Here is a 14,284-nt window from a genome sequence, read left to right on the forward strand (position 1 = left end):
ACTCCCTGCAGTCAATTCTGCACACAAACTTGAAAAATCTGCTTAAAACAGAAAACAGCTCATGTTATTCCCCTGCTCAGTCCCTGTAAAAGCTCCCCCTCTCACTGAGCATGAAATCCCAAATCCAAAGTCTGTTCTCTGGCTGCAAGAGGCCACGCGCCTGGCCCCTGGCTACCTCTGTGTCCGTTCCCGGCCATGCTTCCCTCAGCTCCCCAGGCCTTCTTCCCACTCCCTCAGCACTCCAGGCACAGCTCCTTGGAGGGCCTTTGCAGGTGCTGTCCCTGGGCTTGAAAGCTCCATTCCCAAATGACCGCATGGCTTTCTCCTTCACTTCAGTCACACATCCACTCAATGACAGCTCCTCTGAGGGGCCTCTGGTGGCCACTCCCTATTCCTTGCCATACTCCAGCATTCTCCAGCAGCAGTGCTCACAACCCGACATTACACTACACACGCGCGTAAGTCTGTTTCCTGTTGATGGTGTGTCTGCTGTGCCATGAGGCCGACTTCGGGTAGTGGCCCCTCTGAGACTTGAATCTGTGCCTGGCTCCTGGATGGTACTCAGCAACTCTTAGGAATTTTGTGTGCATGTGTGTGCATATGTGTGTGTGTGTGCATGTGTGGGTGTATGCACATGTGCCACCTCCTAGGCCCGCATCAGCATGGAGTGGTGGCTCCTCCCCTCTGCACCACCGTCCAGCCAGCCATGGTGGCATGAGCCTCAATCCCCACAGCGAGCAGATGCCCATCAGGTGCCAGCCTGCAGGGACACTACTGTGCCGGGGCAGCAACTGCAGCCAAAGGCCCAGGGCTCCTTCGTGGTCAACAGAACCAGCCTCTTGGGACAAGTGAGACAAGTAAGTGCCTGGACTTATCTCAGAAGGAAAAGCAACTTCTGGAAGGTAAGCATGCTATTTTTGTCAAAAGTGGGATGAGAAACAGAAATTGTGACCTTTGAGTAGTAAAGTTAATGCAACCTCATTTTATCCCCAAAGCTGATGACATGGGCAAATTGGTAGTTCAGAAAAGAAGGATAAGGGGAAGGAGAAGGAGGAACAGGAAGAGGAGGGAAGAAGGAGGAAGATGAGAAGCAGAGAAAGAAAGCACAGAGGCCGTTGTGGGTGACTCTGGAATGAGCACTCTGCCGTCCTCAGGCTGTAGCAGGCAGTGTCCCTGTCACCAGCCCAGGTCCATTTGCCCATCACAGTCAACTAGCTCTGTGTCCTGGGAGTCCAGAGTCCCTCTGATTCTTCCCAGGCCTTGAAGTCACACGAGTGGTAGGGTCTTCGCCAGCTCAGGGAGTCACATAACTTCTATCCCTGGGGTGTCTGCTGTGGAGCAGGACCCACAGTGTTTCTTTCAGGGGAGGGCAAGAAGACTGGAGGAGCGGCCCCCACTCTAGTCCGCAGAGGGTCTGCTACATGGTAGACTCCAGGGAAAACAAATCATGCTCCCAGTGGTCAGCAAGCCTGCCCGGTGCCTCACCCACAAATCTGGTGTTAACTGCGACCCCCACCTTATTCCAGCATTCCAGCATTCCATCATTCATTCACATGTTGTCTCTCAAACACCACTGAGTGTCAAGCAGGGTTACCAGATTCAGCCAATGAAGATATAGGATGCCCAGTCCAATGTGAATTTCAGAGAAGCAATGACTAAGTTTTTAGTGGCATATGTTCCAAGTAGTACATATACTATTGGGACATACAGGAACACGTTATTTGCTGCATATCTGAAATTCCTCTTTAACTGGGCATCCTGTGTTTTATTTGGCGACCCAGTGGCCACCAGGCTCTGCTCCTGCTGTCGGTGTCCCCCTTCCCCCACCCCAGGACATTTCCCAGAGACTCGGTGCATAACTGAGTCATGAAAACTTCTCTTCTGCACCTAGACTAGGAGCTGTTCAAGACAAACACTGCAGAAATGGGTTTCACAGACCCAGGCTCACTTGTTTACCTATTGTATTGCATGACAAGGAAACCATCTTTAACATTTACGTGTTTAAAGTATGTGAAGACCTATCTCAAATAGGCTTTCTTGTCCCTAAAGAGTTTAGATTTTATGATGAAATAACGAATTCTAGAAAAATGTCAGAATCAATAAGTTAATGAAGACTACACACATACAGTCTGATACCAGCCATTTAAATGTATTCATAGAAAAATCAGTGGAGGGAATACATCCAAATATATTTGGATAATTATGGGTTATTATAACACAACCCAAATGTCATCAGCCTTCCCGGCCTGTGCATATGAAGACAGTCATGTTCACAAACACAATACTGAGGCCTGGTTTTTACTGACACGTGTTCACTGGAACTCCTGGATCCTCCTGCGCCAGGTGCTTCTGTGAGTTCCCAGGAGGATGCTTTCCTCCTGGGAAACTGGTCTGCAAGCTCTAGTCACCTCACAGTGTCCTCTCCAGGTCCAGGCCCCCTGCCAGTGTCTGCCACCTGCACAGCTACATGGGGAGCCAACATTCATACCAGTGTTGCTCTTTCAAAGCCAAATCTAGTGACGCCCAGGGGATGGAGGTGGCTACTTCGCAGAGATGGGAGAGTATCCCCTCCTCAAAGCCACTCTCCCACCACAGCACACCTCCAAAAGACCCCCAGAAACAGCTGCCAGTGCCCGGCTCTTAGCCTCTCATCACACATTGCTCAGAAGCATTCCAGCACTAAACACCAAACCAAGAAGCTAACAATGCTGTCATCATCCTAACGCCATTTTATTTTTAAATATAAGATTTATAATTATCACTTAAAAGATATATACATCCTCTACATTTCATTGTTTTCTCCAGAAACTTTAATTGCAGAGATGGCTGGCATGTAAATGGATGCAAGGGGCCACAGTGGCCCGCAGAAAGCAAATGGAAGGGACTGACCTACTGGTGACTTTCATTCTAGAATCAGGTATGTGTTGAGAGCTTTGCCCCGCAGGTTCCTCATCTCCTCGAGTAGCTTCTCTCCCGCCTTCTCTGCTGGTTGTGCTTGATCTTTCACTTCTCTGGGAATCAAAAAACCCAACAAGGAAACATGAGGACACTTAATAATACCATGTAAGTCGCCCCACCCCCAGCACTGCTGGTGAAGGTTGGAGGAGCATTTCATTTAATATACAAAGAAGGTTTTCACCACAGTTAGTGATAGTTTAGTTACCAGGGAAAGCACTCAGCTTATGAATGGTTCACACCTGGCTTCTGGTCTCAGCTGCATCAGTTTCTGAGCACGGGCAAGTTACCTAAGCATCCAGAGCCCCTGTTTCCTGCTGTACGAATGGTGTAATTCCCATCTCCCAGCATTGTAGTGAAGGTGAAATGAGATCTTAGTCACAGAGATCCTGGTGTGAGGTCTTCTGAGTGCTCAGTCAACGCTGGCTGCTTTTCCATCTTTATGAATGAGGTAGACACACACTATTTCTGATTCTGGCAATGGCTCCAGAAGAGTGGGCACCTCAGGGAGGGTTGTGCACCTGGACCAAGTAGTGGCTGACGTGGAGCTGAGGCTGATGCTGGTGTGGCGAGGGTTGCAGGGTAGAACTTTGACTGGACGTAGTGTAAAATGAGGCTATCAATTGAGGGGTGCAGTGGGAGTAGACAAAGTGCTGAGAGATGGGGAGGACCTGGGCTTCTTATGGGCCAACTTGCCTCTTGGTGGGCTGGGGCCAAGGGTTAAGATGGAGACTCGGCTCAGAGACTGTCATGGTGCTCACCAGCATCCAGATATGTGGGAGGAAATGATGAGGGTTTCGGTTACAAGGACCTATGTCTTGTTCAAAGACTGTGAACTCAGCTATATAATCTGCTTGGGCAATATAAATCCAATATAAAATAAAGTGCTTCCAAGACATTTTCTAAAGAGGGTGACATGTTTGGCAAATGGCTGACAGTTTTGGAAAACCAGAAATACCTGAAAAATGGAGAATTAAGATATTCCCTGATGCACATAATTAAAGAAATTAATTGGTATCATTTTATGGAATCATGTCTAAAAATATCAAGATCCTGTCTCCCCTGAGAGATAATAATGATTGAGTAATACTGTGTTGATCTAAGGAGTGCTGAAAGATGTGTCAGCAACTAAAGTCACAGTCTCCCAGTTCTTTGAACATTTTATGCGGAATATGATTCTCCCGTGGGTCTTGAAAGGGCCAAGACCGCTATCCAGGCAGCAAAGCATCTTTCTGGTTAATTTCAGCCATTGAGTGAGAGCAGATGATGATTCTTTGCATCCATGAAAATAAATGTTTTCCAGAAACCAAATAAAGAACAGTCCTCAGGGGGGAATGGGACGCTGCTGATGTGTTTTTTTTTTTGTTCCATCCCTGTCTGTCCAGGCTCTGGGTGTCTGGCAGGGAGGACTCTGTTGACTTCTGGCTGAGAGAAGGAGGTGAGGAGGAGGAAAAAGTAAGAATAGAGAGGAAAAAACAGAGCACAGGATTAGGCTTGATGTGAGCAGAGGAGAGTTTCTGAACCAAATCACTTTTGAAAACGGTCCGCAGAATAGCAACTTGCTGGAATACTATGCAGCCAATAAAATGACAATTATGTTGACAATTTTGATGCACAAAAAATGTACATAAAATAATTTTACCTACCAAAGAGGTAAATTAAAAATGTCATGGAAATGTTTATTGCAAATGTGTCAAATGTATATATATATTTTGAAAAAATTAGAAGTTGACTTGGTGTGCAGAAAATGTTTACAGATCATTGTTAGTTTTTTTTTTTTGTAAAGTACTAAAAGTACGTAAAAAATGATAAACCACTTTGGGTGAATATGTAAAGTAATAAATTCTATTTCGTTTAATAATTTGATAACCAATAACCAAATGCCATTCAACGTTAGCTCCATGGTATAAAGAGTGAAGACTCATGCAAAAGAGCAAGTGAGGCCGGGCGCAGTGGCTCACGCCTGTAATCCCAGCACTTTGGGAGGCCGAGACGGGCAGATCACGAGGTCAGGAGATCGAGACCACCCTGGCTAACACGGTGAAACCCCGTCTCTACTAAAAAATACAAAAATCCAGGCCGGGCATGCCTGTAGTCCCAGCCACTTGGGAGGCTGAGGCAGGAGAATGGCGTGGAACCCGGGAGGCGGAGCTTGCAGCAAAATGAGATCTGGCCACTGCACTCCTTGCGCCTCCATGGTTTGAAATGAGACTACCAAAAAAAAAAAAAAAAAAAGAGCAAGTGAATAGATAGGTATTGAATATTACCCTGCTCCTGGAGCAAGTCATTCTATGTCCAGAGGTAATATTTGAAATAGAAAAAAAAAGGTTTTCATTTAAAACCCTTTGTCAGTTTTTTGAAACTTGAAGCAAAACACAAAGTGCATCTGTGTGTTGAGGTGCAAGAGGTTTTATGTGCTGGGTGGGAGAACACAATAGTCTATTAATTAACTAATTAATTAACTGATCAAAACAGATGCTTACTGAAATTCTATTTAAAATGTTGTTTCCTACATTTTCTTTTACCAGAAACTGCCAATCTATTTTCTGAGCAGTGTTGGCTGCCGCAGGTCTCTGAAACTATCACAAAAAAAAGAGAGACCTCATACTGCTCTAAGAAATGTAAGCATTCCTTTCAGAAAAGGCAGGCCCCGCACAACAAAGTAGAAGACAAACTGAGAGAACAAATTTGCAGCATATATAAGAAAGGGTAATAATCCTTAATAAATGACGGACTCTTGCAAATAAGGCAGAAATATAGGCAAAATAGGCAAAACAAGTCCCTCATAAAAGAAGAGAAATGGTTGAAAGGCACAGACACATTTTTAGTTAACTTGTAAACAAAGAAATTAAAATTAAAATGAGATGGTCTTTAAAAAAGTTCTGTCTCATTGATAAAGATGAAAAAAAAAAAAAAAGATGACACTATTCCTCGTCATCCAGGGCATTCGAATGCAGGCAGTTCTAACCTCTACCAGTAGGAGAGATGGTAACACATTGTCTGGATGGTCATTAAGCAATATATATTAAAACCTTAAAATACGCATTGATCTGGAATTTACCCTAAGAAAACAGTCTGATAAGTTTGAAAGGAATTATGGCACAGGATGTTTGTGGCAGCACTACTGATAACAGAAAACACTGCAAAGAGTTTACACATTCATTGGCAGATTGTTGGTTAAATAAATTATGGTACATCTACTTGGAAATATAATAATTCATATGGATATTTATAAATATATGCTTATGTTGTGAAATAAAAGTGCAGAAGATAAAACAATATGTATAATATGACTGAATTTTGTTAAAACCATATGTATTTATATTTTATTTATTTATTTTTTTGAGATGGAGTTTTGCTCGTCTCCCAGCCAGAGTGCAATGATGTGATCTCAGCTCACCGCAACCTCTGCCTCCCAGGTTCAAGCGATTCTCCTGCCTCAGCCTCCCGAATACCTGGGATTATAGGCACCTGCCATCACACCCAGCTAATTTTTGTATTTTCAGTAGAGACGGGGTTTCACCATTTTGGCCAGGCTGTTCTCTAACTGCTGACCTCAGGTGATCCACCTGCCTCAGCCTCCTAAAGTGCTGAGATTACAAGCATGAGCCACCGCGCCCTGTATTTATATTTTAAACCATGTATGATGATTTCCATATATATGGAAAAAATATTATTAACTATATATATTTATATATATTTCACCATATATTTAAACCATATACATGGTTCAAAATATAAATACATATATAACTCTATAATATAAATATATAAATATAAATATCTATATTTTTGGAAGACCATACATCAAAATGTATGTTACTACCTTTGGGTGGTAGAATTATTGTTTCTATCATATTTACAATTTTTTATATTTTCTAATTTAAAAAATAATATAAAGGCATTTTTCAAAGAAAAAGAATAAAAATAAAGTGTACACATGGAATTTCAAACTTAAAAAGCGTATGAACTATAGGCGGTTTACATGAAAAAGTATTCTTCAAAATTTTTGTTTTAATTTGTATTTCTTTCATTACAATGAGGAGGAACACATTTTATATGTTTATTACTGTGTTTTTGAAACCAGTTTTTCAAAGGATGATGCTTGCTTGGCTAGTTAGCCCCTGAAGGAGAGGAGGAGAGAACATTTACTGAGCTCTGGTTCACATCAGGCAACTGGCTAGGTGCTTCCATCGCTGGCATCTCATTTAATCCCTATATTTGCCCTGTGACAGGGAGATTTTATTTTCTGCACGCTACAGATGAGGAAACTGAGGCCCAGAGTTGATAAGGACAATAACTTGGCTTGAGATTTTCTATGTATAAATGGTGCAGCTCCAGATGGTCTGGCTCCAGAGCCAGTTCCTTATACAGAATGAAACTCAATCAGCTATTAATAAGAAACAAACACATCCTGAAATTGATTGATAAGCACATGGAAAATTGATTTCAGTTTTAAAAGGCTTACTTGATAACAAGATTTCAGGGAGTATAATTGTGCCTAAAATAAAGTACCCATCTAAATTCTTGAAGCACCAGAAATGTGTCTTTTTCAAAGACTGAGCTATTTAGACTCAGACAACAGGACAATGTTGTACTTTATGCAGAACGAATTTCACCCAAGATTACCTTTTAATAAGGCATAAAAGCATCCACTTACTTCTCCTTCTTGATGTCCTTGTAGTTCAACATAGGGAATTCCACTTTGATCATTTCTGGAGTCAATACAACTTCTACATTCTGCTCACAGAGCTCACTGCAAAGTGATAAGATGTTTAGTGGGAACTGCTTTTCCTTCCCAATGTAAAAATAGAATGAAATATTGTGATCATTTAGGAGTTATGCAATTCTTGTGGTATTCAACTTTAGTTCCATCTACTTTTGTTGTTTTACATTAAAAGAAGCATAAGGCTGATAAATTGCTTTCCACCAACAAACAATGGTAGGCATAATGGTAGTTATTTATAACCAGAGAAGAAAAAGCAATTTTAAAAAATGGGGGTTACAGAATTCATATTCTTTTCCAGTGTACATGGAGCATTTACCAAACTGACCGTATATTGGGCTATAAAGAAAGCCTGAAAGATTTCAAAAGACTAAAATTGGTCAGAATATGTTCTCTGACTACAATGGAATTAGAATAGAAATCAATAGCAAAGAAGATAACTAGAAAGCCCACAATGGCTTTAAAATTCAACAATATATTTCTAAATAGTCTAGTTCTTTTTTTTTCAATCTTTTTGTGGTCTGCTATCCCTTACAGCAGGGGTCAGTAAACTTTTCCTCTAGAGACTTAATGGGTCATATAGTCTTTGTTACAACTACACAACTTTTTGTTTCTTGCTGTTGTAGCAAGAGAGAAATCATAGAAAAATACATAACTGAATGGCTGTGGTTGTGTTGCAATAATACTTTATTTACAAACGTAGGTGGTGGGCCACATCTGGTTCAGAGCTATAGTTTGCTGACCTCTGGCCTAGAGCTTTGTTGTTTGATGGTTCAAGCTGGGCCACTGCATGTGGGTTTCGGCTGAAGCAAAGCAGGGAGGGAGGGTGTGCAGGAGACACACTCACTCTGTTAAGAGCTGACCTCAGGAGTGGACTGTATCTTGTCTGCTAACATTCCATCAGCAAACACTTAGTAAAATGGACAACTTAACTGCAAGGGAGGCTGGGAAACTTAACCTCTAGTTTCAGTGATTCCAGGACTTTAGAAGAACAGGACAACTAATTTGTTGACAGCACCCATCTCCACCATACTGAATTAGAGAAACGCTTCCAAGATCAACAAAGGGCAACAAAGGCTGCAAAAGTCTGGAATTACAAACAGGGCCACTTTACGTCAGCAGCGATATATGTAAAAAGAGGCGGGCATGGCAATTTTCTATTAAGAAAAATACCCTTGAAATCTGCAAGAGTTGTTCTAGCCTCATTAGACTGAAAGCTAATATTTACTGAGCAGCTGTTATATGCAAATCACTATGCTGGTGCTTTGCAAACATTATCTTCCCATTAGCAGTTTCTTTGTCTCAAAGGTGGGCATAACAATAAGAGCTCATCATACAGATTAAATGAGACTGTTTACAAAGCACTCCCTGTCTCACATTTAATGCTCAGTGAGTGTCAGTTATTACAATTACTATTCTCATCAGCATCAGCATCTCCTTTAATTCTGACAGCCCTCTATGAAGTAGGTACAACTATTCCCATTTCAAAGATGAGGAAACTGAGTCAAAATAGTGTGCACATCAGTGCTGAATGGAGGAGGAGCTGGGTATGTTTGGATCTACTGAATATCTCCCCAGTGGGCCTGGCAGAAAGAAGCTGAAGCAAATGTGAATCACCCCACCATGGCCGCAGCCCTCTCAAGAAATGCCGTCATGCAGTGATTTGAGTAGATGGCACTTCAACATTCCTTTTCAGAGCTGGAGTCCAAGCTCTAGAAGCTCAGGTATTGTCAAGTATCACTGCATGTGGGCAGGTCTTATTCGCCTCACATATTTAGGATTCCACTAATTGATTACTTACTTGTAAAAATGTACTTAAACTATCACTATAGTATGTATTTATAAAAGAAAAAACAGAAATCGTAATCAACAAATACTTATTTTTGAGTATATATGGTGTGAAAGACGCTGTAGTCTGGTGTGTAATAAACCACTTCCTGCAAATCACAAGCAGGCTGGCAGTGATCCTAGTCTGACCATGACAGTGATAATTTGCTATCAGTGCTTGAGTTATCAGGATTTCTTTGCTTCATCACAGCTGATGGTGTAATTTAGAGTGCAAAAGTTTTTTTTTTTTTGAGACAGAGTCTTGCTCTGTCACCCAGGCTGGAGTGCAGTGGCACCATCTTGGCTCACTGCACTCTCCGCCTCCCGGGTTCACGCCATTCTCCTGCCTCGGCCTCTTGAGTAGCTGGGACTACAGGCGCCCGCCATCACGCCCGGCTAATTTTTTTGGTATTTTTAGTAGAGACGGAGTTTCACCATGTTAGCCAGGATGGTCTTGATCTCCTGACCTCGTGATCTGCCCGCCTTGGCCTCCCAAAGTGCTGGGATTACAGGCGTGAGCCACTGTGCCCAGCCTAGAATGCAAAAGTGTTTATGTGTTAAGAATGAAAACATTTTTGAACAACGGAGCTAAGGAGTGCAGATCAGTAGGGTTGCTACAGGAGGCCAGGTCCTCAGATGGCCTTAGTCCACCCAGTTCTTCCCCCTCTTGCTTGCAATTCTTGGGCAGGATGTACTGAGAATGCAACATCCTAAGATAAACAGCAGGGCTGTGTCCCTCTTCCTCTCAGAACAGAATGTTCTGCAATGCTTAAGCTCAGCGATCCCTGTGACACTCAGGGAATAAAACCCAAAGTAAAGTGCTTTTGGGGTCCCTCAGCTGTGATGCAATGTGGGAGACATGCAGACGAGACTGCATCTGCCCTGGGCAGCTTTACTAAGCCTTGGTGAGCTGGCTCACCCTGGATCCTAGGCTTCTGTTTATTCTTGCTGCCTATCTGTGAGTCATACATCTGCTTTGCCTGGCTTACTGTACTTGTGTTCTGTCTTACTAAACTAGACCTAAGAACCTTTGCAGATGTCAAAGAAATAGTCAGAAAAATATATTGATAAATATGGATGCTCCTTGACTTATAATGAGGTTAGGTCCCATTAGACCCATCATGAGTTGAAAATATCGTGAGTCGAAAGTGCATTTTTGATTCATGATATTTTCAACGCACAATGGGTTTATCTGAACAGAATCCCATCATAAGTTGAGGCGTGTACTGAATGAGTCACTTTCACACCACTGTAAAGTTGAAAAATCATAAGTCAAACCAATGTAAGGCAGGAGCTGTCTGTAGTTTCTATAATGTTTTGGTAAGTGACAGGAGTTAAATACTGATAGCTTCATTTGTGAAGTAAGAAAGCAAAGACTATGTATAAGCACAATTCATTCATGAGCCCCATCTCAAATAAAAATGAAGACATCCATCTCACCACAGAAATATACTTCAGAACACTTCCTTCGCTCGCTTCGAGGCAATGCAATCCCACGTAACTGCTATCGGCGCAGGAGTCAGAGCCAAAAGTGGGATGATCAGGCAGGCACAGGGCTGGGTGCTTGGCCTCAACAGTGATCAGAGCCGAGACGTTTCATGCCAGTACTTACACCCGTCAAACAGAAGCACGTGGGAGCATCTGGCTTTTGGTAAAGAGCCTAAGTTGGCTGTTTGTGTTTCCAGCTTTTCACTTGTCCTCTCCTGGTGTTTTCTGGGACCTCCCCACTGGACCAGGAGTCTTCTCATTCCCATCACCTCTCCTGCCACTGACCCTCAAGCCTGAACTCTAAAAAGGCTCTGGGGATTTTACACTGAGTTATAAGTGAGACTCAAAATATTCCCTCCCCAGAGGTAGTTTAATAGAAACAAAGCACAAAGCTAAAGGAATGGGTCTTCAGTAATAGGAGTTCAGGAAATAGTGGGTAGGGAGGAACTCTGGGACCAAGAGTCTTCCCAATGTGCCAGAGCTCTCATCATGCAGGGCTGGTGGCCCTCTCTGTGCTATACCCCGACTCTGCTGTCACAGATACAGCAGCAGATCCAAGTGCTCCTTCATACCCCCAAAGACATGAAAAATCAAAATTTAAAAATATCAGAAATATTTATTCATCTTCTACACTTGAGATATAACACTGGAAGGAGGAAAACCTCTTGGGACATAAATACGTCTTCATCTGATGTTTTGGAAATCTAACCATGTATCTTCTCTTATTTTTATTTTCTCATAATGTTACTATTGGGTGATACAACTTCATTCTAAAGTGAGCTGTTGCTTGCCTACCAAGTGTCAGATGCTGGGCTAGGGGTTTGGAATACCAGGGTCATTAATGGTAGTATAGCTAATTATCAAAACCTTACTATGTGTGAGGCACTGAACTAAACATTGGACATGTATTAATTCATCTGCTTTTCATAGCAACCCATGAGATGGGTCCTGGGATCATTCCATTTGAAGATGAGGACACTGGGGCACTGAGAGGTGAAGTCAGTTGCCCAAGGTGTACTGTGAGTGAGTGGCGGTGGTGAGGGGGGTGGTGTTGAACCCACAGCCTACCCCTTCATCACACTATTCTATACAACATTTTGGGTGCTCTATAATCTTCTAATGGAATCTAATTTTAATGAGAGATGAGTTTGTATACAAATTTATGCTATGTTGGTTAACTAAACTAGAAATCTTAAATGAATTTTACTTTTGCCTGGTAGGAAGTATCTGCTTTAAAACATATGGAACTTCTAATTTTCTCCCTAAAATTATGTGGTGATATAATAAGTAGCTAAGTATATTTTTAAAAAAGAGGAAGTAATGACTCAGATCTAGAGGCATTTGCAAATGGGGCAATGCCAGGTGAGCCAGCTGGACACACGTGTGAGCTGGATGTGCAAATGTTGCATGCTGTGGCGCTCACGATGGAAAAGCTGCCCTGGGACAAGGGCATGGGCTCTGCTTGGCTCAGGTTTCCCATTCTCAGCTCTGCTGCTGTGTCTGTAGACATCAGGTGTAAATGAGCATATGGATAGGAGATTCAAGACCATTTCTACTGGCTGTTGGGTGCTGATCAGTAAAATCAAATGTAAGTGCCTTGCTTCTGGACTTGTATTTCTTTATGCCCATCCAAGTCCTACCTATCTTTCACATACTAACCCAAGTCCATGTGACCACTGAAGCCTTCCAAGGCCATTTGGCACCACCTCAGATCTCCTCTCCCTTGAACTCCTGGAACTGCTAAAGATCAGGAAGTTGTAGAGCTTAAAGACTGTCAATTCTCCACCATGAATTTAACATCTTATCTAGGTGGTGGTGTGGATGGGTGTTAGCCTTATCTTCTCATTTGAGTTGCAAGCTCAGGCACTGTGGGGTCTTCTGAAGTTCCTCACAGCACCTCACATATTTTTGGAAAACAGACCACATTAGGGGCTGAAGGTTAAAAAAAAAAATACCGTTCAACTGTTTCTAGTCTGTCTTCTTCTGGTAAGGCATCAAGGATGGCAGGGACGTCTATCGGAAGCATAAATGAATTGAAGGAATCGCAGCTGTGGAGAAACCACACAAGCAGTCAAGGATAAAGACTCATACTAGAAGTCTTGGGGTCTTTACATAATTTTCTAAAGCATTTTTATTTTACCACTGGCGAGGCCTCTACTACTCTGTCCTCCCTCACTCTTGAAAAGCCATTTATGGTTCCCAGAGGCAAAGGCAGGGGATGCAGGCCCCAGGCAAACCAGGGAGAATATTGCCAAGTAAGACACTTCCTGGAGTTCAAAAAGAGAATAATATAATTTTTCAGTTTGTAGTGTCTGAAATTGTATTATCTCCTGGGGTGAGTGTAGTTAGATACTGATACGGTTTGGACCTGTGTCCCCACCAAATCTCATGTTGAATAGTAATCCCCAGTGTTGGAGGTGGAGCCTGGTGGGAGGTGATTGGATCATGGGGGTGGAGTTCTCAGGAATGGGTTAGCACCATCCCCTTGGTGCTGTTCTCATGATGGTGAGTGAGTGCGTTACAGTGAGATCTGGTTGTTTAAAAGTGTGTGTCACCTCCCCTCACGCTTCCTCCTGCTCTGGCCACGTGAGGTGCTGGCTTCCCCTTTGCCTTCCGCCATGATTGTAAGTTTCCTGAGGCCTCCCCAGAAGCCGAGCAGAAGCCGTCCTGCTTCCTGTACAGCTTATGGAACCATGAGCCAATTCAACCTCTTTTCTTTATAAATTACTCAGTTTCAGGTATTTCTTTATAGCAATGAGAGAACAGGCTAATACAGGTAGTTTACTTTTGGTCCTAGTATTTTCCCTCCACCTTTATACTCCTTCTTAGACATTCTATTCCATTTCATATCTTCCTCCCCTCCTCCTTGTGTAATATTTAGTATTATAACTTTAGAGCTTTATATAAAAATTCCTGGGTATTGAGAATGTTAAAGGAATTGAGATAGAGTGAAAAATACATTGTTCTTTTAAACTTGGCAGCAGCCCTTTGTTTCAAGTGGATGGAATGAGCACTTTTTGGGGGTCTCGACTCCTTCCATACACACATTTCAGATGATATAGAAGGAATAAACACCGAACACACAACAGCCAAGAGAACAGGAGAAAAGGCATCAATGGATACAAGTTTTCAATCATTTTCTGGAATAAATTTCTAGAAGCCTGGAGAATGCTGTCTCATGAAAAACAGCGAAGAATGACAGAGCCTGGAGCCCGCTCGGAAGGAAACAGACCTCCTCACAGATGCTGGAAAGGCTGAAGCTGAAGGTAGGGCAGGAGGCAGGAATGG

The 14,284-nt window shown here is 42.6% G+C and overlaps 1 protein-coding gene across 5 annotated transcripts in view; it reads right to left on the reverse strand.

Annotated features, from left to right (window-relative positions):
- Positions 1-2,711: 2,711 nt before the first annotated feature.
- Positions 2,712-14,284, reverse strand: part of CFAP221 (cilia and flagella associated protein 221) — a 118,247-nt gene continuing 106,674 nt past the window's right edge. For all 5 annotated transcript variants that reach the window (XM_003909214.4, XM_017947937.2, XM_017947936.3 and 2 more), the window contains 3 exons: positions 12,952-13,044; positions 7,616-7,711; positions 2,712-3,011 (listed from right to left, as the gene is read on the reverse strand). In XM_003909214.4, the coding sequence (XP_003909263.2) occupies positions 2,903-3,011; positions 7,616-7,711; positions 12,952-13,044 (298 nt within the window). In that variant the 3' untranslated portion in view covers positions 2,712-2,902. The remainder of the gene's footprint in view (positions 3,012-7,615; positions 7,712-12,951; positions 13,045-14,284) is intronic.

The sequence above is a fragment of the Papio anubis genome, chromosome 10 (assembly GCF_008728515.1).
Source record: "Papio anubis isolate 15944 chromosome 10, Panubis1.0, whole genome shotgun sequence".
In the NCBI taxonomy this organism is placed as follows: Eukaryota; Metazoa; Chordata; class Mammalia; order Primates; family Cercopithecidae; genus Papio; species Papio anubis.